The 22,769-nt window shown below is 32.5% G+C and overlaps 1 protein-coding gene across 2 annotated transcripts in view; it reads left to right on the plus strand.

The window, feature by feature from the left end:
• The window catches only part of LOC122632762 (ras guanine nucleotide exchange factor P-like), an 85,881-nt gene that overhangs the window by 61,695 nt on the left and 1,417 nt on the right, over positions 1 to 22,769 (plus strand). The window contains exons 2-3 of one of the 2 annotated variants that reach the window (XM_043819915.1): positions 12,000 to 12,963; positions 13,739 to 13,798. In XM_043819915.1, coding sequence (XP_043675850.1) covers positions 12,000 to 12,963; positions 13,739 to 13,798 — 1,024 coding nt within the window. The remainder of the gene's footprint in view (positions 1 to 11,999; positions 12,964 to 13,738; positions 13,799 to 22,769) is intronic. The other variant, XM_043819917.1, reaches the window with a different exon arrangement.

A 22,769-nucleotide genomic window follows, 5' to 3' on the forward strand; every position in this document is an offset into this window, starting at 1 on the left:
ACAAATATTCTTTTCTCTTCTCACATAAGATCTTCCATCTCCCTCGCGAGCATCACGATAAATCGAGGGAGCGATCGTTGGCGTTATAAAACAAAGGACCGCGATTCGTGTCTGGCTTCGATCGCGTCGGCTTTACTATCCGTTGTCGGGGACCCTCTTCTCTCTCTCTCTCTCTCTCTCTCTCCTTCTCTCTTCCTACGCCATCCTCGAAGAGGCACGCGTCATCCTCATCCTCATCCTCATCCTCCTCGTCCTCTTATTTTTCTCTTCTTCTTCTCTCAACGGTCCACGAGATTTTGCGAATTATATATCTATCGTTTCGCCGTATCTACAATCTTATTCATATCCGCGAAATAATGCTGAATAATTTCACCATAAATACGGCGCGTCCACGTGGGCGTAAAGTAACGATAATGCAAGTAAATAATGGACGCAAGAGTTTTATTACCTAGCCGGCTGAATGGGGAGATAGAATCTACGTGTCCGTGGCAGTACAGCCACTTCAAAGAGAGAGACAGGGGAAAAGAAAGAGAGAGAAAGAGAGAGAAGCAAAGGACCTCTGAGATGGGATCCTATAGCTATTTGTTGGACCCAGCTTAAGACCAAAACTCTTAGACTCGATTCTTAACTATTGATTTTTAGTTTGATTCGTTTTGATTTAGATCTAGGAAATGATTCTGATCTCTCTCTCTCTCTCTCTCTCTCTCTCTCTCTCTCTCTCTCTCATCGTCTGTCTTTTTGATTTATTAATAAGATAATAAGAATTTTAATGTTACCAATTTTCTTTATTTTCATTATTTTATTCATAACCTTTTTATTTTTCATGACTTCATGATTTTTGAATGAATCAAAGTGTCGAATGTTTTACGCTTGTTGTCATAAGTTCAAAAAATATTTTAGAAAACTTTTCAGACTTAAATTTAAGAGTATTTTATTCTGATTTAATTTACAGCGTACATGTTATTCAAGAGAGATTTGCCCAAATCATATCATTTAAGATATTTTATGTTATATTTTCTATTTAGTAGAAATTTTTATGGAAATTAGAAACTGTAATTTAAAGTTTAATATACTTATTATCATAATACTTATTATCATAAAAAGAAAATATTTAAAATTATTCAGTTCGTTTAAACGATGTATTTGTGGTGATATATTAATATATTTTATAAACAAAAATAAGATAGAAGTATTCAATATATCATAATTATTATATAACGCCTTTCTGCTAATATTAAAATAATTTTAGAAAATCTAAAATATTTGACAAAAATTTATTTACCTTTTATTATAATTTTAATATGAACATAAAAATAAACTTACTTTTATAAAAACAAAAACATATGAGGATAACAAAACCGTATATTTGAATTATTTTAAAACAGCTATATAAATTAATTAAAATATTAGGTGGATCACACATGTCTGTTTAAAGTATTTAATCTATGGATTTTTATTCGATACTTCTCCTTTATTTTCCTCGTTTATTTTACATATTTATTATCAGATATGATTTATATATTTAGTAACAATAAAAAAGAATTAATAAAATATAATTTACATAACCGGTACGCAAATTTTTCTCTATATGTATACAAACCAACTGATAGTCAAAATTTGGCCATTCTTTACACCTATTCTAATGCATACATAGCCCAATCAGAAAAAGAAAGAAAAATCGAAAAGAGAAAAAAAATGTTCAATAGTTTTCAAGTGAAAGAAAAAAACTTAAATTATGTGGAAAAATCGTTTTGTAGTGCTAGGACTTCGAACTGTTTTATTACAGAGAAATTATCATACATATTTATTTGTTTATTTACTTATTATATTATTCTATTACAGGGTTGACCGATAAATAATGTTAAAATTTTTAATATTTTATATCTGAATAAATAATCTTATATATACATATCATTATAAGATTTTTTATAAAGAATTTATGCGATTAGGAATTTGATAAAAAAAGGAAAAGATAACAAGAAAAATTCTAAAAGTAATAATCGAGGTAAACAAAATATTACAATAAATAATGATTATTAAATTATAACAGTATAACATTACAAATAATGTTGGCTCTCTTTTACAACCATTTTTTTCGTAGACACGTGTAAGCATTTTTCTTATTTGATCAACTCTTATCTTAAATTAATTTTCCTCTGTTGAATTATATTGGATTGATTAACAAATAAATGCTATCACTTATGATAAAACGGCATTTATATGTATAATTCAACCCAAAATAACTATACGATATACTAAAGTAGAAATTGCTATTATAAAACTATCATTTTTTATAGTGCTATTTTATTATAACAAACTTATTACTTATAAAGACATTTATTTATGAATCAACTCGCTATATTTATTGAATGATTATTTAATAAAATTCATAATGATTCTCTTACGATTATAAAAAAAATTGTAATATTGAACGAGACAATCGAGTATTCGTTCATGCGTAAGTAATATTTTCATAAAACATGATAGAATGTTAACTTATAACATAGAACACGTTTAAGAGAGATCATGATTTATTTCTCTGGAGAAAAAAAATAGCAGAACAAAGGGAACTCGCAAGACACGAATACGACGGATCAAAATTATGATTTCCACGCGCAGAAATGACGCATGGCAGACGGTGGTTGGTCGAAAGACGAATCACAAGAGAAGAAGAAGAAGAAGAAGGAAGAATAAAAGGTCTATAGAGACATAACGTAAGAGAACCCATAGAATCATAAGCGGCAACCCCGTGAAGCACGTCAGTCGTTGACTCTCTCAGACGGTAGTTTATTTGAACGATGAACAGGAAGACTTGTAGGTACAGAAGGAGAGAAGGAAGAAAAAAGAAAAAGAAAAGAAAGAAAAGAAAAGAAAAGAAGGAATGTCGTTCCGAAATTGAAATGGCGATAAAGTAATAATTTCCATGACAATCCTCAATACTCATGACAGATCACATTTAAGATAACACCGACAAGATTCCTTCGACACGACTAATGAAAGAAGTTAAGGGATCGAAGAATAAACGAGATTAAAGAAAATAAAAAAGTCGAGGATAGAAATAAGACGATAGACGATCGTCTTTAATAAAACGCAAGGCAGGTAATAGGTACCTACTTGATCTTTGTAATTTTAGATAATAATATTTTTATCTCGTATCAATAACATGACTTCTTATCCATAAACGAACATATTGAGTTTATTCATGAATAACTAAGATCACAAATAAGAAGTTCATTATAATAAAACAGTACTTCAACCCTAATAAATACGATGTTTTATAATCAGAATTTTTGATTTTACAATTTTACGTAGTTATTGAATCAGTTCATAAATAAGTGCCGTTATAAATAAAAAATTTATTAGAATATAATGAAATAAAAGATAGGAAAAGCACGAGTTCCATTCTTCGAAGTTCCTCTCCACTTCGACTTTTCAACGAAGGCAAGGATATTCCAAGTATAGAAACAAAGTCTAATAAATCGAGAACTATCCTATTCTATCCTATTCTCTTCCGATGGCAATGAGAATCTCGAATTCGGGCCAACCTTTGAGTCTTTCCAACGCGATCGAAGTCTTCCTCTTTTACTACTCTTCGCTTCGTAATAATGGCCGACACACGCTCTCTCTCTCTCTCTCTCTCTCTCTCTCTCTCTCTCTACAACCTGACATTTCCCTTTGCGTTTTATCGAGATAATACGGCTTTAGGTCAGAGGGTGTGGCTTCGCCAGATTGATTCGGCGAGGCTCGCTTCTGCGCGCTACGCTTCGTTACCACGAACACACGCGACGGACGCGAAGACACGAACACACAGACAAGATGGCCGCTTTCCTTCGGCCAACAAGCTTTTCATCCATCTTCCTACGTCCCATTTCGCTCGTCGAAATCGATAAATAGAACGAACGAACCAACCGTATGAAACGGACGATAAAGCTGTCGCTATATATATACTCTATCGGCCATCATAAATACGATGGACGATTCGCTTTCGATAATTATGATATATGGCGTGCCACGCAAAGAGCAATTCCCTAACCTTTTTACCACCAAACTCCGTTTATACGTTTGTTATACGGTGAGGGATGAGAAATGGCGGAACGTTCCCGTAACACCTTCGACTTTTCGCCTTTTCTTCTACCACCTGCTTTCTGATCGATTTTTTTAACCTTATGCGCGATTATTACGTATCTATGTACTATATGTTTATATATATATATACCTACACGTTCTTTCCCTCTTGCACGCGAATCCAAAAACAGTATCAACGGTTAGCGAAATTGATTCGCTTGAAAAAATTTGTGACAAGATTGAAAACTACTATCTGAATTTTGATTAAATAATAATAATTCATAGTCCTTGAATTGTGATTTTATATTATTTAGAATCAATATTATAAACGAATATAATCGAGCATGACCGGGAAGTAACTTGACTATATCACTTAAAATCATAAAGTTCTATTTTCCCTCACCAATAGATTAGCGGTTAAGATTTATAAAAGAAAATTTTGAAACTGGAAATTACAATAATTATAAAACTTTATGGATATTTCAATAAAGCGATTATTATTGTTTGCTATCAATTTTCAGTTTAAGAAGAGAAAAGTTTCTACTTTTTTTTTTTCATTAATAATTGAATTGAAACTAATGGATTATATTTATGATATGTTTGTATATACATATATAATTGTTTATATGTAGATTAAATTACATACATCATTAATGTATACATTCATATTTTATTTTAATTGTATTATACTAAGATTACTATAAATGTAAAATACTTCGTAAGAAAAATGATTTCTTTTTCAATATATATTTAATTATAATAAAACGTTGATATAAATTTATAAAAATTGTAAAATATTCAATCGTTCATTACGTATTTTATATTATATATATATGTATATATATACATATATATATAATATATTATGTAATTGTAACTAATTAAAGGGTAGATATATATGGTAATAAAACATATTATATATATATATATATATATGTGTGTGTATGCCTTTTTCAAAATGGATTTGACATAAAAATAAACATCATTTATTTATCTTCGAAAAATAAAATAATCAGCAAAAATGATATTTACTTTCATACGGAATAAAAATTACACTATGTGTAACAAAATAATTAAAAATAATCTAAATTTTTGTAAAATAAAAGTCGCCGGCATTTTAAATATTTATATTTATATCTCGATTTCATTCTTTAAACAAATCGAAATGTTTATTTAAAATAATAATAAACTACGTTAAAAATAATAACCATTATCTTAAAAGTTTTTTAATATCTATCATCGTTTGCAAATAGTAAAATAAAAACTAAGAAGACCATTATCTTTAAAATTTTATTTACTCTTTTAAAGTGGAAAATAATAATCAATCATAATTGCGTCAATATAAAACATTTTCCATCAATATAAAAAATTATCAGAACTTTTTAACTATTTTTAAACTCTTCGCGATTGTTTAAACAATATTTAATTTTTTTCACAAAGCGAACAATCTGTTCTAATAACATGTTTGATAGAACAAGAAAAACGAAAGAAACGTGCAAAAAGATTAAAAATAACAAATAAGGATACAGAAATAAAGATATTTTTAAGCCTCCAATCCCGCCATCCTTGGAATCAAAACAAGCAACTACAAAAAAGATTGCTTTAATTAAGAGTATGTATTTATAAAGTTTGATAATTTTTAAAATTTTTCACCTCGGAATCTTCCCTTATTAATTTGACAGAATTGATGTATCACCCTGTATACCTACATACTTACATATAACACGCATCATGTCAGAATTTTATCAGAGTCGTCCGACATTTTTGTAGCATTACGGATCGTGCAAGAGATTTTCCTTGTCGGATGCAATGATACAGATACGATCACGAGCATAAAAAATTCAGCTTGCAACGTAGCCACTCGTATTGTACGTATCCGAGAAACGCACATGCATATATATATATATATATATATATATATATATATATATATATACACGTCCCCATCACACAAAGATATTCGAGCGTGTACGGCGATTGTAATAACGACGCGCTATCGACTGCGTGGGTGTCCGTTCTTGCTCTGACAGATTCGAAAACGCATTATTAACACCGATGACCCTGGCTCTATGATTACGCGCATTAATAGCCGGATGGACGAACTTTGCTCGTGGTTCCGCACTATTATTATTGCAACGTGAGAAAGAGACGGGGCGAGGTGTCTGATAGAAAGAGTAAGAAATATATGGAGGAGGAGACGAAGGAAAATAAGAAGAAAGAAAAGAAAAGAAAAAGAAAAGGAAGAGGGAAAAAACGGAAATAGATATATTTATTATACTTGAACGATACTAAATCTGTAAATCAAATAAAACAATACATAAATAAAAACATACAGTAATATATATATATATATATATATATATATATATATATTGTTTATATTGTCTATACATTTTATATATATAGTTTTAGGCAAAAACCAAGAAAATTACAAATACTTTTGATAAGGATTTTGTTGGCTTCATATTTCATTGTGTTACCGTAAATACCTATATATACTAATTCCATAAGAAAAAATAAAATTTATTCCAAAAGAATAAAATAAAATAATAACGAATTGAAAGCTAATTAATTTAGACAAAAATAAATAGAATTACAAAGATTTCCAACAAGAATTCTGTTTATATCCCTAAATATTCATATCAATTGTATGTGCTAACAATATTTGTAAAAAATCAAAATATTATTATTTTTAATATTCCTAGATTTTCATGTAAAATACGCACGCTAACCATATAAGAAAATAAAATAATTAATCGAAAGTGGTTAAATAAATTTATTTAGACAGAAATAAATAATTTTACGAAGACTTCTGACGAAAATTTTGTATTTATGTTAATTATGTATGCTAACAACCTTCAGAAAATCAAGATACCGTAATTTTCGTATACCTACTCTTTCATAATAAATACTCACGCTTACTAGCTCTACATATAATTTAAATAAAAAAATAAAAAAAAAAGGAAAAAGGAAAGAAACAAGAAAGACAAATTAATTTAAAAGAAAGACAAATAAAATTATGAGGATTTTTGAAAAGATTTTTTGTATTTTTACAATTCCGTATGCTAGTAACGCTAACGAGAAAAAAAATTTGTGATATTATCACCGTTGTATTTCACTTCCATATTAGTCACGTATTCCAGCTGGCATCATAGAAGGAAAAGAAATATTATAAATCAAAATTAGAGAGGTTCGTAGGACCTCCCGCAAGATTTCCCTTTCCGTTAGATCTACGAACGTTTCATTCCGTTCCCTTTGATTTCATCGTCAATGTCGGAACTTAACCATCGTCATCGCGTCTTCGACCGATTCGAGTTTTGTCTCTCCAACTGGATGGGTACCCTCGTGTCGTGCTGGCCACGTACGGGATTTAAATATAATGTTTCGCACGCAAGCGCATGTCGTAGCGCGCTACAAACTCCTTTTCAAATTGCATATCAGGTAGGATCGAGTGTTGCGAGTATACCAATCTTCCGACGATGAATAATTCATTGTGTAAATAATTCATAAATCACCTCGCGCGCGTTCGCCGGACGAACGATGAGCTCTCTCTCTCTCTCTCTCTCTCTCTCTCTCTCTCTCTCTCTCTCTCTCTCTCTTCGTTTCTCTCTGTCTGTCTGTCTCTTTCTATCTCTCTCTGTCTCTCTTTCTTTCTCCTTCTCGCTCTCTCACTTTGAAATTCCTCACGAAAAGTTTTAACCAATTTACCGCTCTGCCTTCATCATCGGCGTCATCGCCGTTGTCCGCATTACATTTCGAAAGTTCAAGGGTTGACAAAACGAGCCACCGAAGATTTCGTACGTAAAGAAGTTTTCATTGAAAGAGAATACCGGCCTGTACTTCTTATTATATTTTCTTTTTTTCTTTTATTTTAATAACATCCAACTATTTTATATATAACGAAATATTTTACCGACTTAAATCAATTAAGAAAATTACATGTCTAGAATTTATCTTTGTTTTTCACATGTTCTTTTCGCTCTAGATAAATGTACAGCATTTTTAGTGCGCACATCGACACTGCTACTACATCACTACTACTCGAATCAAAATTAAAAACTGCAGATTCAAATTACATTACATGTATTCTTATACTTACTTAATTCCCCGAACTCTTTATTACAAGACTGCACGGTTACGTTTGCACGATTTTCGACCTACATCACACACACATAAATACATACATCAGTACGTACGTATAGTCGTAACGACGTAATTACATGAAGTATCTCGCACGAGTAGCACCAAGAAACGCATTTTTCTTTTCCGATTCCATCCATCGTGGTACTTACACGAGTAGCCACGACGATTTCTTTTTATTCCATTAAAACATCATGCTTCCGATCCATTAGGAGACGGCTCGTCATTACCGTATATAACCATGTGATTAATAACCGAGTGCCGCTCGGAAAATTACAGCAGGACACACACGGGATTTCTGCGCACACGGGAGCACTGTGCGAGCAGCTTGGTGATCGTAACGCGTTGGCTTTTCTAACGTCCGCCATAACGTCGTTAATTTCTCTTATACACGACTACCGTCGACCTTCTTCTTCGAAGAACGGACGCAAACTTCCTATAGCGAGAAGCTAATAAATGCGAGAGATTCTTTATACCTACATTTTTTATTATTTATCAAAGAGATTAAATTAGATCCTTAAACTATACCTATAGGTATATAAGTTTTAATTCGTTTAGTATCGAATTACTTTTATAACATAAAGAAGTTATTATTATTGTAAACAAAATACTATTAAAAGTATTCGTATATTTATAGAATGTAATTTAAGGATATAATCAAAGTATGTAAAAAGAATCTACATATTTTTACTTGTTTTATGATTCAATGATTTAACGTAATAATGTTTACTATGACAATAATGACAATGATCTAAGTTAATGATATTTATTAGTAAACATATAAGAAAGTGAGAGAGAGAGAGAGAGAGAATGACAATATTTGATAAAATGAAATTAATGTTATTTACGATAATTAATATTTATGGTTACAACATAAATATTATATAAATATTATATACAATATTTCATACAACTACATATCCAATAATAAAAACTTATTTTATTTATTAAATATAGTATCTATTTTACTTCTATTTAATTTTAACTATTTCATTTATGAGAGAAGTTAATTACTTAATTAAAAGAATGCTATAAATACCACGTTGATAAACAATAGCCGAAATAGTTACGAAATTTTGGCAGCAACCGATACGATTCTACCTATCTTTTATATATTACATTCGTTTCATTATTATCATAATATAATTTGAAGCAATATAATAATTTTGAAATTTTGCACCTTATGACGTAATCAAAGGAAAAAAATCATATTATACTTGTACAAAGGGGTATAATTTCTTCGACGATATATTATTTAATTATACGAAACGCATTTATCGAAAGAATGGAAGGGTACGTTAAAAGTAAGTAGTTACATTCGAATTGGACATTGATATAAATTATTCGAAATAAATAATTAAAAGTATTTTTCACTGACAACTGTCCACCGTACATAGGAGGACCAGTTATTCGGTTAATTAACAGTTTAGTTCGCATGGCAGATGCAACTCTTGGCAAAAAATGGCAACATATTCGTCAGCAAAGCAATTTCAGCACCACCACCACCATCACCGTAGAAAGCAAAGAGAATTGGTAAAGACCTAAGAAGAAAGGGAAAGTCAGAACCAATAACATTTAATTATTGATTAAACAAATCCCTTCTTCTAGGTTCTTGCAGGATACCCAGCGATTATAAAAACCATCATTGTTAAAGGAGATGGCTTATTTTATTAAAAAGTCAACGTTATATCATTAACACCTTATTCTTCAAAATTATTGTTACATCGTTATGAAATCAACTCTATTTATTTCCGCACAATTTTCACGCACAAAAATCTAAATATTCACGAACGATTTTGTACGCGAATTATATAGTGGAGAATAGATTTTATTTTTCGTAAATACGTAGAATTTTCGAACTTCTACATTCCTCATTCCTGGTTGCGTCGTATAGACGTTATAACCTAAAAAGAGAAACTCAGTTAAGGACGAATTCTAATCCGCTCTGTCTCGAACGACGAAATTGCGAAAGGTCTAGAGATTCCAGATAGGCCTAAGACTCGGCTTGAATGTTAGAAATCAGAGCACTCGAGCAAAAAGAATTTTTTTTCTATTTCATTACTTCACTATATAACGAAACACGTCGGACAGAAAGTCCACCTAGAGAAACTCAAGCATTAACTCCGTATCCTGTGCACAGGGACGACCTTTATCCTCCCACTTCAGATCAAGTATTACTCGAACGAGCTGGATGTAAAAAGTAACTTGGTAACGTTGGATAAGATGGCATAGACTTTAATGACAAATGAGAAAGTTTCTAATAAATAATAAAAAAATGTTTAGTTCTACAAAAGGAGAGAAAAAAAATAGATACTCGATTATAATTAATCATTTGGTTTCAAGAGATTAATTTCATTCGGCGAATTAATATTTTATGAACCTTTCTATAAATCAATCAAGTGATTGTAACTCAATAACAAATGGCAGGTGATTAGAAGTTTTTCATTAATTTATTACATAAATTAATTTCACTCTATGCATAAAGATTATCAAAAAAAAATTATCAAGGGATATAAAACGATATACAAAAATTTCGTTTCAAAAACAAATAGCATTTCTCACAAAACTCTGCAAAATATACATTCCATGCTGTTACTTCATCTAACAGAATTTTAATATAAGTATCATATTTTAAAACCATTTAAATGCCCACATACCTACATTAAAATTTATAATCAGTATGTATATCGAAAATATTTCTTGAAATGAAATATTTAACATAATAATTTTTAATTACTAAGACAGCATAAGTAAGTTAAAAGTATTTGACGTTAAAAAATAATTGGCTACTGCACATGGCAATAAAATGTTTGACCGGTAATATATTAATTATCTTAGAAATTTCATAAACGAGTCTTAACAACTCCCGTTTTATTTTCAGTACACTGTGATATAACGATCCAGGCAAGATATCATTTAGCAAACGTTAGAATGAGATCCATCGATCATCGATAGTCGAAAAGAAAAAGAAAGAAAAAAGAAAAAGAAAGAGACGAGATCGTTGAATGGGCGTTTTGCTGCGTGTACTTCGACCAGCGTGGCGCATTAAAATATTCAAAATGTTGTGCTCGCACGTTCCGTCTCGATAGAAAAAGAAAAAGAGAGTTGGTACGCGAGGGCGGCGTTGAACGAATAGAAATCATGCAAAGAATGACGGAGCATCGCTTGCTACCCTGCCTCCTCTTCTTTTTCTTCTTCGATTTTCTCTCTCCGTCTCCTCTTCTTATCTCTTCCTCTTCCTTCAACGGCCTCTCATGCGTAGTAACGTCCGGACACGAGGCGTGGGGTGTCGGAGAGACCTCATGCTGCACAGCCCCCGATGTGCTCGTTGCATATTAACGTACTACGAACGACGGTGTACCAGTCTTCGTGCATCATCGGTGCATCAGCATAATGCAAGTCATTGGACTTCAACAACCCCTCTCCTTTTTTACCCTTTAAGCTTTGATTTTATACGTGACGGTCGACTGGTAATTTAAAAAAAAAGAATAAAATAAAATAAAGGAATTACAATAAATCCATCGATTTCATTTTGAGATGTTCTTAGTCGATACAATTCCTTAGTGAAATGAATTCGATGCGGACATTGAAATCACTTACAACTTGAGTGGAACTTTCGGAGACATCAATGCTTGCAAGCGAGTTTTTACTCGTACGATAACAAGACCTTATTATCGTCAAAAAATTCTTAAATTTTTGAATCAATGCAATAATTTTATTATATACAAATAATTGTAAACATTCGTTATCCAGCTTAATAAATTATATCTAACATCAATTAACTATGCTTTCAGCAGACATCGGACCTGGATACGTTTCTCTGCAGACAAGATCTCGATCGTTTGCAAAAGTTAGACGAAGATGACGGGGATAAGGATACGAGAGAGTCTTCGGTACACATGGAGGACTTCTTTGAAGTCGGTGGTCCAGTTTGCAGACCACAGGCTAGTTTCGTATCTTCGAGGAGTCAACCAGGTGGAAACGACGACGACGTCTTTCTCAGGCCTCCTCTTTGGGAGGACATCACGTCGAGCATTCAAAAGCTTGACCCGGAGAACGCGGACATGTTGGGCTCTCAATCTCACATTAAAATGGAATCCGACGACGTGACCTCTCCAGTTCTTTCACCGGTCGAAATAAAGACGGAACCGTTGCCAGCGCCCCCGACTTTACACTTGCTCGAAGGGCCAGCGTCGAATCAAGTACAGAGCTTTTCAAATTCGGGACAGTCAAATGTGTCAACGGGTGGACAACAACAGCTCGTTCATCATCGAACAACGACAACGACAACAACGGCGTCTTTTAAAGCTTTCCCACCGGGTAATCCTGGAAATGGAAATAGTGTTGCCGGTAATACAGGAAACGCCAATACCAACTCTGTTGCGAACAACAATAACGTTAATAACAACAACGGGAATAACAATAACAATAACAATAACAACGGTAACAGCAACGACACCTCGACGAATCATCACGGATCGTCTCAGGCGCTTCAGCAAGCTGGTAACGCAACGACCTCACCACTTTACGGCTCGATGACCAGGTTGATGTACATCTCACCGTTAACACCTCCCATCTCGGATCCTGGCTCGCCCATCGGTGGTGGCCCACCGCGACGGACACCGCCTCCGCCCTATCCGCAACCCTCTATTCTAAATCCGCCCCATCGGATTCAACCGCCACCCATCACAACCAAGTTTAACAGACGGAACAATCCTGAGCTCGAAAAGCGACGTGTTCACCACTGTGATTTCATAGGTTAGTCTTACATTTCTTTTTCACTCTACTGATTCCCTTCTCCATTTTCCAATATTTTTGGTAGTAAAATTTTTTAAAGTTTCAAATAACACAAACAAAAGGCTTTTTAAGATTTTTGTTCAATTCTAAAAGTGCATAAGGTTTTTAAAAGCCAAAAATCAAAGATCCCCTGATCTAAACGTCAAAAGATACTTCTCGATACATATTCACGTGATACAAATGCAATTTAAAGAAAAAAAAAAAAAAAAACTGAGAGAATTAACCGAATTATCCTGAACAAACCGAGACGTACGATCGTCACCTTCAGTTTATCGGTTATCTCTGGTTGTCCTCGTTCTTTGTCTCAGCGTCTCACCTTTCAAAAATTTACAAAGTTGCGTTTCCTCATAGATAGGCAAATCCTGGTAAACAGACGAGATACCAATGTTAGGACAACGAAGTGAGCCTTTGCTTGTTATACAATATCTTCGAACTATATCTACTCGCTTTCGAAGAATCTCGTTCATGTAAAATACGTTGATTGTCATATGACACAAAAGTCTTCGAAACTCTTTTTACAGGTATAATCAAAATCGTTTGTAAAATTTATTACTACCATTATATATTAATTATGCTAATAAAAATAAAATCTGGTGTAATTTCCTCATATTTATCGAGAAATCAACTTCGTCATTCTCTTTCTCTTTTTCAACTCGGACGAGCAGAGGATAAGTGATCGATTAAAAAACGAAACAATGGCGGCATTTTTAAAACGCTCGCTCTTCCTTGTTTGCAGGTTGTACGAAAGTATACACGAAGAGTTCGCACCTGAAGGCCCATCAGCGAATACATACGGGTAAGTTTGTGAATATATTATGCGTGTGTATGCGTGTTGCGTGTATGTTTACAGAAGAAACGTACCAACGAATCGCGATAATTAGCGAAGTGATCGCGTCAAGGCGCGGCTAAGGGCACCACGAATAGTATGTACCGTTCAACAATTAGGTATGTAGCTCATCCTCGAAGCAGGACGGAGAGTTTGAAAGTGCCAAGTCGGTCCCGACTCTCTTCTTGGCGTGGGCAGGGCGCGGTCTCTTTCTTTCTCTCTTCCACGCATACATATACAAGTGGAGACTCTCTCTTTCTCTCTCTCTCTCTCTCTCTCTCTCTCTCTCTCTCTCTCTCTCTCTTTCTCTCTCTATCTCTATCTATCTCTAATACCTTCTTCGTCTTTTACTGGCTCTTGGTGTCACAAGCGTCTCTATCATATGTAAACGTATAAGGAACGACACGAGCATGGTATGCGAGTACTAAAGTGTAACTAGCGACCCACATCCTGTCCGTGTCCAAACACATCGCATGGATACTCTTTTGCTTAGATGTATATGTACGTGAAAGAAAGAAAGAGAGAAAGATGAATTAATCAAGATGAGTCGTTAAAAAGAAAGTTCAAGTATCATAATAAGACTAATTAAAATGTAAAGAATTGACTTAAAACAGAAAAAAGAAAAAGTTGATAAAAGTTATGTTTGCATTTTAAAATTGACCATCAAACTTTCTCTGTTTTTTTTCTCTTCCCCCCCCCTCTCTCCCTCTCTCTCTCTCCTTCTTTTCTTTCTTTCTTTCTTCCTTTCTTTCTTTGTCTTTGACTCTTCTCTCTTCGACACATCGATTAACACACACGTGGTGAACGAACACTGAAGAACAAGATGCGATTCCTGCACACGTGGCCATTCGGCGTCAGCCTCTTGCGGAATGCAGCAAGCCAGAGGCATCTTAAGTGCGATGTACCACTTTCGAATTGATACCTCGAGGTTTTGCGGTAAGCCGTCATCGTTTCGTACGCGTAACTCGTACGAGAAAAGCAGACGATCAGAAAATAGAATAACGAGAGTTGGATATTTGAAGTTTGGAGTGAACCACAACCGATCTAAAATTTTAGTAGATAATTTTAATCGACTGAGAATCGACATTTTCCTTTCCTATATCTTCGCTTTTAATCTAAGTTTAAAAAATCTTTTTCTCAATGTTTATATTACCGTCTTTACGAAAAAACATAACAAATTTAACGAAATCGTGTCTTTCTATAAATTTATTAATTTGAATTATTCTTTCCCTTAAATTTAATAGTATAATTGTTTTATTTTTTTTATCCAATAAATAATCAAATTCTATTCAATTAAGTAAAAAAAAAATTTACATCGCTATCTTAAATGATTTTAAACAAAACAGCATGTAACACTTTGTTTTATCCTCTATACTCCTACATATATACATACATGGTGTCTCAATAATTTTATTACAAAGTGATATCTCCGTTACTTGTAATGATACAAGAAAATGTTGAAGAAACGAATTGTTTGATTTCAAAAGGGCATATATTGTTATGTAAATCAATTTTTTTAATTTCAAGATCATTGAAATTTCAAAAAATGGGATTATATATTTCTATCATCGCGACATGATATCCGATATGAAGATAAATCAAACAATCTATAATACTATGATCTCCATATGACTTTGAATAAAAAAAACTTCATAAAAGTTTAGTTGCTAGAAAACATTTCCGCGGCTTAAAGATATCAAATATGGTAAAGTGACGGATTTCCGGCTCATAATGCATCAATAATCTGTCAAGTATCAGACGAAAAATTTCTGCTATGCTGAATCAATGAAGGGATAAATATTCGATGACCCGAACGTTTACCAGATTTTATAGCTTTATTTTTTTCTCTAGGATGCGATTAAATGAAAATTCATGAGAGAAGACATTCCCACAACACCGGAAACTATGAAAAAATTATATATGTTAATATTGGTTATAAACAGGGCCAAATCATTGATCGTTTAAAGAAATGTATTGAAATTGATGAACATCATTTTGAACATTTATTAAAATAAATTTTTATTTATTAATCTTTTTATCATAATTATTTCACTATTTGTATGAATTCTTTAACTTTTACAATTTTTTTATTTAAGGTCACGTTAAAATCATAGTATTATAAATCGTTGAATTCGTTTTCACCTTGGTTAACATATTGCGACAATGAAAATGTGTAATTCCATTTAAAAAAATCTCGATGATCTTGAAATCTCGAAAAAAATAACCGAGAAAATATCGATCCGTATCGTAATGTGTATCTTTTTGAACCAAACAATTCGTTCTTCCGGAATTTTCTTGTATCATCGAGAGTAACGAAGAAATCGATTTGTAACATTGTTTGAGACACTTTGTATATATATAGACACACACTATATATGTGTATATATATATATATACACACACACACACACACATAATATAGATGCGTATATACGAAGTGTATCATATAATATATATATATATGAAAAAGAAAAAGAGGAAACCATACTCATAACATAACACGTACATACATATGTATATGTATGGACTCAACTAGTTTGAGAATCTCACTTCTCAATTATGGAACGCAGTGGCGTAGTTAGCGGTTCGAGAGCCTCAGGCACGTGGCGCGTTCTTCTTGAATGAACGGCCGAGATCCTCTACGTGCCTTTTCACGAAAGAACCGTGCATTCACCGCTCCAGTCTCTCTCACTCTTTCTCTCTCTCTCTCTCTCTCTCTCTCTCTCTCTCTCTCTCTCTATCTCTATCTCTATCTCTATCTCTATCTCTCTCTGTTTTTCTTTCTCTCTCTCCTACTCAAGCCACACACGCACGAGCGCTCGTGTACGTAACATGCTACATGTATAAAGACGGAATTTTAAACACGACACACGTACGAGATAGCACGTTATTTCTTTTTTCTTTCTCTATTGTCACTTTACTTTCCTATTTTTTATGATACACTATACTCCTATTCTCTTTTTTACTATTTCTTTTTTCTTATAAAAAAATAAATTATGTTGTACATCTAATTCACATTCAATATTATTTATTTACTTTTCACTTTTTTATGAAACACTATACTTTCTTTTTTCTTTTTTCTTCTCATAATTGCCCTTTTCTTATAAAATATAAATCTTTGTAGAATATCTCTCCCTCTTTCTCTCTCTCTCTCTCTCTCTCCCTCCCTCCCTCCCTCCCTCCCTCACTCCCTCACTCCCTCGCTCTCTCTCTCTCTGTTTCACTTGCTATATGCGAATAGCAATATGTGTTTCTTCCAAAGCTCTTTGAACGTACACATACATTTATAAACACAAGTATACAATACGTGGTTGTGTATGCCGAGAAAGATGATCGTCACGTACGTGTGAGTACGCGAGGCGAGCAACATTCCTGTTTCATCTACACTTCCAACTTTGGCGTACATCTCTTCTTCCATCTCCCTTCTCTCACTCGTTCTATCTCTTTTTCTCTATCGACCTGCCGGCGAACGCTGTTTACAAGCGTACCGTAAAAAATCGAAGAGGCACTATTTATAGTGAAGAGGAGACTTCGCACGGCGCCTAGTTCTGAATTCTCCTTCTTCTTCTTCGCTTTTTTCCTTTACGTTATACAATACATTTTGCTCTGTTAACTCGCTACAATCAAATTTTTTTGCCTAAAAAAAATATATATATAAGTAAAATAGTAAAATAAGTAAATATTAACCCTTCGAATATGAACTATAAAAATTTATAATTTTGTGAAAAATTTTATACAAAATAAACATATTCGAAGCTTTGAAATAACTTTTATCTTCGTCGAATAATTATATAAAATAAAAAATAAGAAATTGTGATGCTTAATTTTCTTAGCAGATGTTTTTAACAGTGTTTTCTTCATCTATTATGCGATTATCAATATTAGGTATCACTATCAATAATATTTATACGATGTCGAAGGAATAATATTGATTACTCTTCGTTCGAGTCAGAATCTAACAAAAATTCATCTGATTTATAGTCACTAATATCTTTTATTTTAGTATCTTCCAATTTTTTGTTCTGCGTTTCAATTTCCGTATTTCTTTGACCTTTATAGCTGCATGATATTATTAGAGAAGAAAAAAAATTGTTATTTTTTATCACGATAAGGAAGTCACAGATACGTTATATGAAAGCTACATTATAGAGTAATAAAATTATTACATAAACATGATAAAAAAAGGGACAATACGAAACTTCATAATTATTATACAATGTTTTTCTTATTTATTACACAGAATAATTGCTATTTATCATTTCAAAAATAATTTAATTCAATAAACACTCCAATTGGAGAAATATAAACTATATAGATAGGTTTATCTATATATTGAATTGATGTAAAAGTTTGTAAACATTTTATTTACTAAAAATAATAAATTCGAAGTTTAAGCATCAACCCAATATATGATATAACAATAATATGAGCCATACTCATTCGCGGTGAAAAAAAAGTGAAATATGACTTAAAATAAAATATGTACAACATCGAAATTATATGATATCGAAAAAGGTAACCAGAATATATAAGCAAATAATAGATAATAATAGTATTTCAATCATCTTTCAACTTTTTTATTTGTTTTATTTTTTCTTTCATTTTATTTTCTACAAATTGTTTCAATCTATCGATTGCTTCGGAAAGTAAATTCGAATCAGTAGTATATATTGGCCCGGGTGAAAGTGATCCAAAATTATCGAGGACGGCCCGAGGCAAATTAAGCATCATCGCATGCTTCGAACAAACGCTCGAACCTTCTTTCCTTTCTTCCTTCTTTCCTTCCTTCTTTTCTTTCTCCCTTTCGATCGTTGCTCGCGGCTTTGCGGGCGATATCGAATTAACGAGGAGAAACTATGTGAGATAAAATGGTCCGTCCAACCGCGATAAATTCCACAGACAATACTTGTTGCGTGTATCGATTTCTGTTCTTTTTACGATAATCGAATCGTATCGTATCTCAAAGACATCCGATCGGCGATTCAAAAAATGATAAATCATTTTTGTCCATTATATCAACTTGTTATAATAATAATAAATAAATTATAACCTTATAACTCTTATACTGTGAGTTATGAAATTTCATATGGAGTATAATATTTATGATATGTACAAGTACATATTAAATTGGTACAAAATTAATTGCGATTTTTATTATTTCCAATTTGGAGTCAATTTTTCTACGTCTTTTATCTTTATTGTAATGTATTGGAAAGAATGAAATTGGTACTGCCGAGGTTTGTTTATATTATTGTTTTTATCGTTTAATATTGTCCGAGTGTAAGCTCTTAAATTAACCATGGAAAACAAGAAAATTCGCTCTATTTTATTGTATCAGTTTAAATTGGGACATAAAACAGGAAAAACTGTTTAAAATATCAACCATACTTTTGACCAAAAGACCATTAGCGAACTTACAGTTCAACATTGGTTCCAAAAATTTCATAATGGAAACGAAAGCATTCAAGATGAGGAGGGTCTTTTATTAATTGACAATTAAATGTAATTTAAGGGCCATTATTGAAACGGACTTTACATAAAACAACTCGAGAAATTGCAGAACTCAACGTCGATCGTTCAACGATATACATCTTTAAATTTCGGAATTATAAACCTCTATTATTTCTGCATTAATCTAATATTGCCTACATATTGTAGTATTGGTATATATAACATAATATATTATTTATATCACTACAATAAACATATAAAATACATCATATAAATTATATATAGCACAAACGTTACGTAACAATACCTATAATAAATCGTATAATAAATAAACATTATAAAAATAAATATAATGTTTATTTTGCATTATTATAACGTTATATAAAATACGTTTATTATATTATTATGAAATCAATTAATTAATAATTTATTTTCTTATGTATATATACATACAAAATCCAGAATCGTAAAAAGCAATGTTCAAAGCACTCACTCGATCGAGTTTCTCGATATAATCCGATCTGTAGAGGAGCTCCTAAGATTTCAATCGTAGCTCGGATGATTTAACACCTTTTTCTCGGTAACGGCAATCTGTCAGTTATTCTCCCGTCCTCCCCCTCTCTCTCACTCACTCTTTCTCTCTCTCTCTCTCTCTCTCTCTCTCTCTCCTCGCATTGCTATGGGATTCATTCACGACACGAGCCTCGTAGTTTTTTGCCACGGTAAGGTATCAAAGAAAATGCCGCAGTCTCGTGTGCGAGCTACTCGTCGATCCTGTCACGTGGTCATCCTCAGAGAAGAAAAAAGAAAAAGAAAGAATAAATGAATAATTTTCTGTCGGATGCTGTCTCCGAACCAAAATCTTGATCTACTTGACCGCTTATTTCTTCTTCTTTTCCTTTTTTCTTTTTTTCTTTTCTTGTTTCTCGTCTTTTTTTCTATTATTTATTGATTTAGTAAGAAATATAAAATATATATATATATATTTTTTATTATTTCAATTAGTTTTGAAAAAGAATTAAATAAAAAAGAAAAATACATTTAATAAGATTAATCAATTATCAATTATTTTTTATAGTATTTTTAATAATAATACTAATACTAATAATAATAATAATAATAATAGAGTAATGTGTTGAACATATTTACTCGCTATTTCTATTTCTTTCTCTTTCCAATCTCTTCTCACAGTCCGCCGAGTGGAAGAAAATATTCTGACGGATTCTCACGAACGTGTACTACCCGTGAATGGACGTGGTTCGTGGTGGTAACACGCCGATCGTATGAGAGTCTATGCGTGTGCCAACCATGGACCGGTTGGGATCCTTTCTATAGAGAGAGAAAGAGAGAGAGAGAGAGAGAGAGAGAGAGAGAGAGAGAGAGAAAGACCGTTGCACGAGCCGACGAAACGAGTTGGGATGAGTGGGTGTATTTCTTAGCTATCGAGAGAAACAGAGAAAGAGAAAGAGAAAGAGAGAGAGAGAGATTCCTGTCCTCTTCTTCCTTCCCCTCCCCCTGCAACCATAACCTCCTCCTTCATTCTTTCTCTCCGTATGCGCACGTTTATCGAACTTTCGACGTTTCCCGATTGTTCTTCGATCATGTTAAGAAGAAAATAATATTTTTATTTCAACTAGTAAAAGGATTATTATTTATTTAGTTGATAGTAACACGAATTTGTGATAAAAGTAATATGGTACGATTATTGAAAAAGTTTTTTCTGCTTTTTAAGTAACAAAAAAAAATCATTTACATACCGTTTATTAATGTTTAATTAATAATTTATTAATATTTAATATATTTCTCTATTTATATTAACGAGTTCTTCCCATCTTGATAGAAACTTTTGAATTCCTAATCGATAAAATGATTCGTTCTTGAAAGTTAAAAACTTATTCAATGATCGAATAGATGTTTTCGATAGACGTAATAAATAATATTTCTGAAAAAATATTTCCGGAAAACCTTTTTGTCAAATTTATTATCATTGATGGTTAGCGAAAAATAGCTGAATTTATTTTTAAGAACAACAAGAGTTTGAATTTGTAATTTTTAGATTGAAAATAGTTTTAAAATGCTCACGACGTAACCTCATAATTGTTTTCTGTAATCACAACATTGATAGTATTATTTTTCGTTTCATTTGTTTTCAATGTCATAATTACATAATCTAATTTTGACATTAATTAAAAAGAAGCGAATTCGATTTAAAAGATCGTTGATTATTCGTCAATTAGGATTCGAAACCTTGTATGGGAATACAAACGTGGTATTGACTATACCTTCGTGGTTTAACATCGATGATATTCGTAAATCGGTATCATTAGTTGCTCACGAAGCTTTGCGTGAGAAATTGTTATTTCAAAGTGTATCTAACGGGAACATTAGGCTGTACCACGGAGACGCGATTACATCTTGACGAAGAAAATCTTACGAAATTCGATACCGTATAACTAACTAGCATCTGTGTATGTGTATACACGCAATATATATATGTATATATATATATATATATATATATGTTTGTATTGTACTATATATAGTACGTATAATACACGTCGCCCTAATCGTCGTGCCCCCGACCGGCTGCCTTGGCGAAGTTAATTGGCAAATGTTAACTGGAATGCGGACGGGTAAGCAAACCGTATCCGCATCGTTGAACTTACCACTCGCCAATACGTGTATATATGTAGTATACATGCGTGGATTAGAACATATTTACGATACAGAAATATATATATTATTTAAAAAAATATGTACCTATATATATATGTGTGTGTGGGGTTATATATATACATATATACATATATATATAATATATTTTTTAAATAATCTTTGAAAAGTATAGTTATATACACATACATATATACACATTATATATATATATTAATAAAACTATCCATTTGTTTTAGATTATTTTAAAAATAAATCTTTATTGTTTATCAATCATCTTTAAATGTAACTTTATTTGATAACAATTATTGTTGAAATAAAAAAAAAAGTTTGTTTAATAAAACAAAATTTTTTCATGTATAAGAAGATAAGAGCACTTAACATAAGAGTAAGAGACAAAGGAGAAACTATTCCAAGAGAGTTATACATATATGTCACGGTTTCTTCGTGTCGATAAAGAGAAAGATAGAAAAGGGGTAGGCTTTGTTAATCAGCCAAAGTTAGAGTTGCAACGGAATGCAGGCATGCGCGTTCGCGGTAGCTCTATCTCTCGTCCTGTTGCATCCTGCAACTGCCTCGGATCGGCACTCTACGAGAGTAGGCTCGCAGGCTTATACAGGTGAGCGTGTTGCAGCATGCGAGTACAGTTAAAGGTCACCGCGGCATCTCGGCCGTGTGTGCGCGCGCGCGCACTACACACCAAAGAGAGAGAGAGAGAGAGAGAGAGAGAGAGAGAGAGAGAGAGAGAGAGACGAATCTCCTGGCAAAGAGCAAACGCTTTGTTCCCTCTAATAGGTATCCCTTTCTTTGAGCCAAC

Source organism: Vespula pensylvanica, chromosome 11, assembly GCF_014466175.1.
Source record: "Vespula pensylvanica isolate Volc-1 chromosome 11, ASM1446617v1, whole genome shotgun sequence".
NCBI lineage: Eukaryota > Metazoa > Arthropoda > Insecta > Hymenoptera > Vespidae > Vespula > Vespula pensylvanica.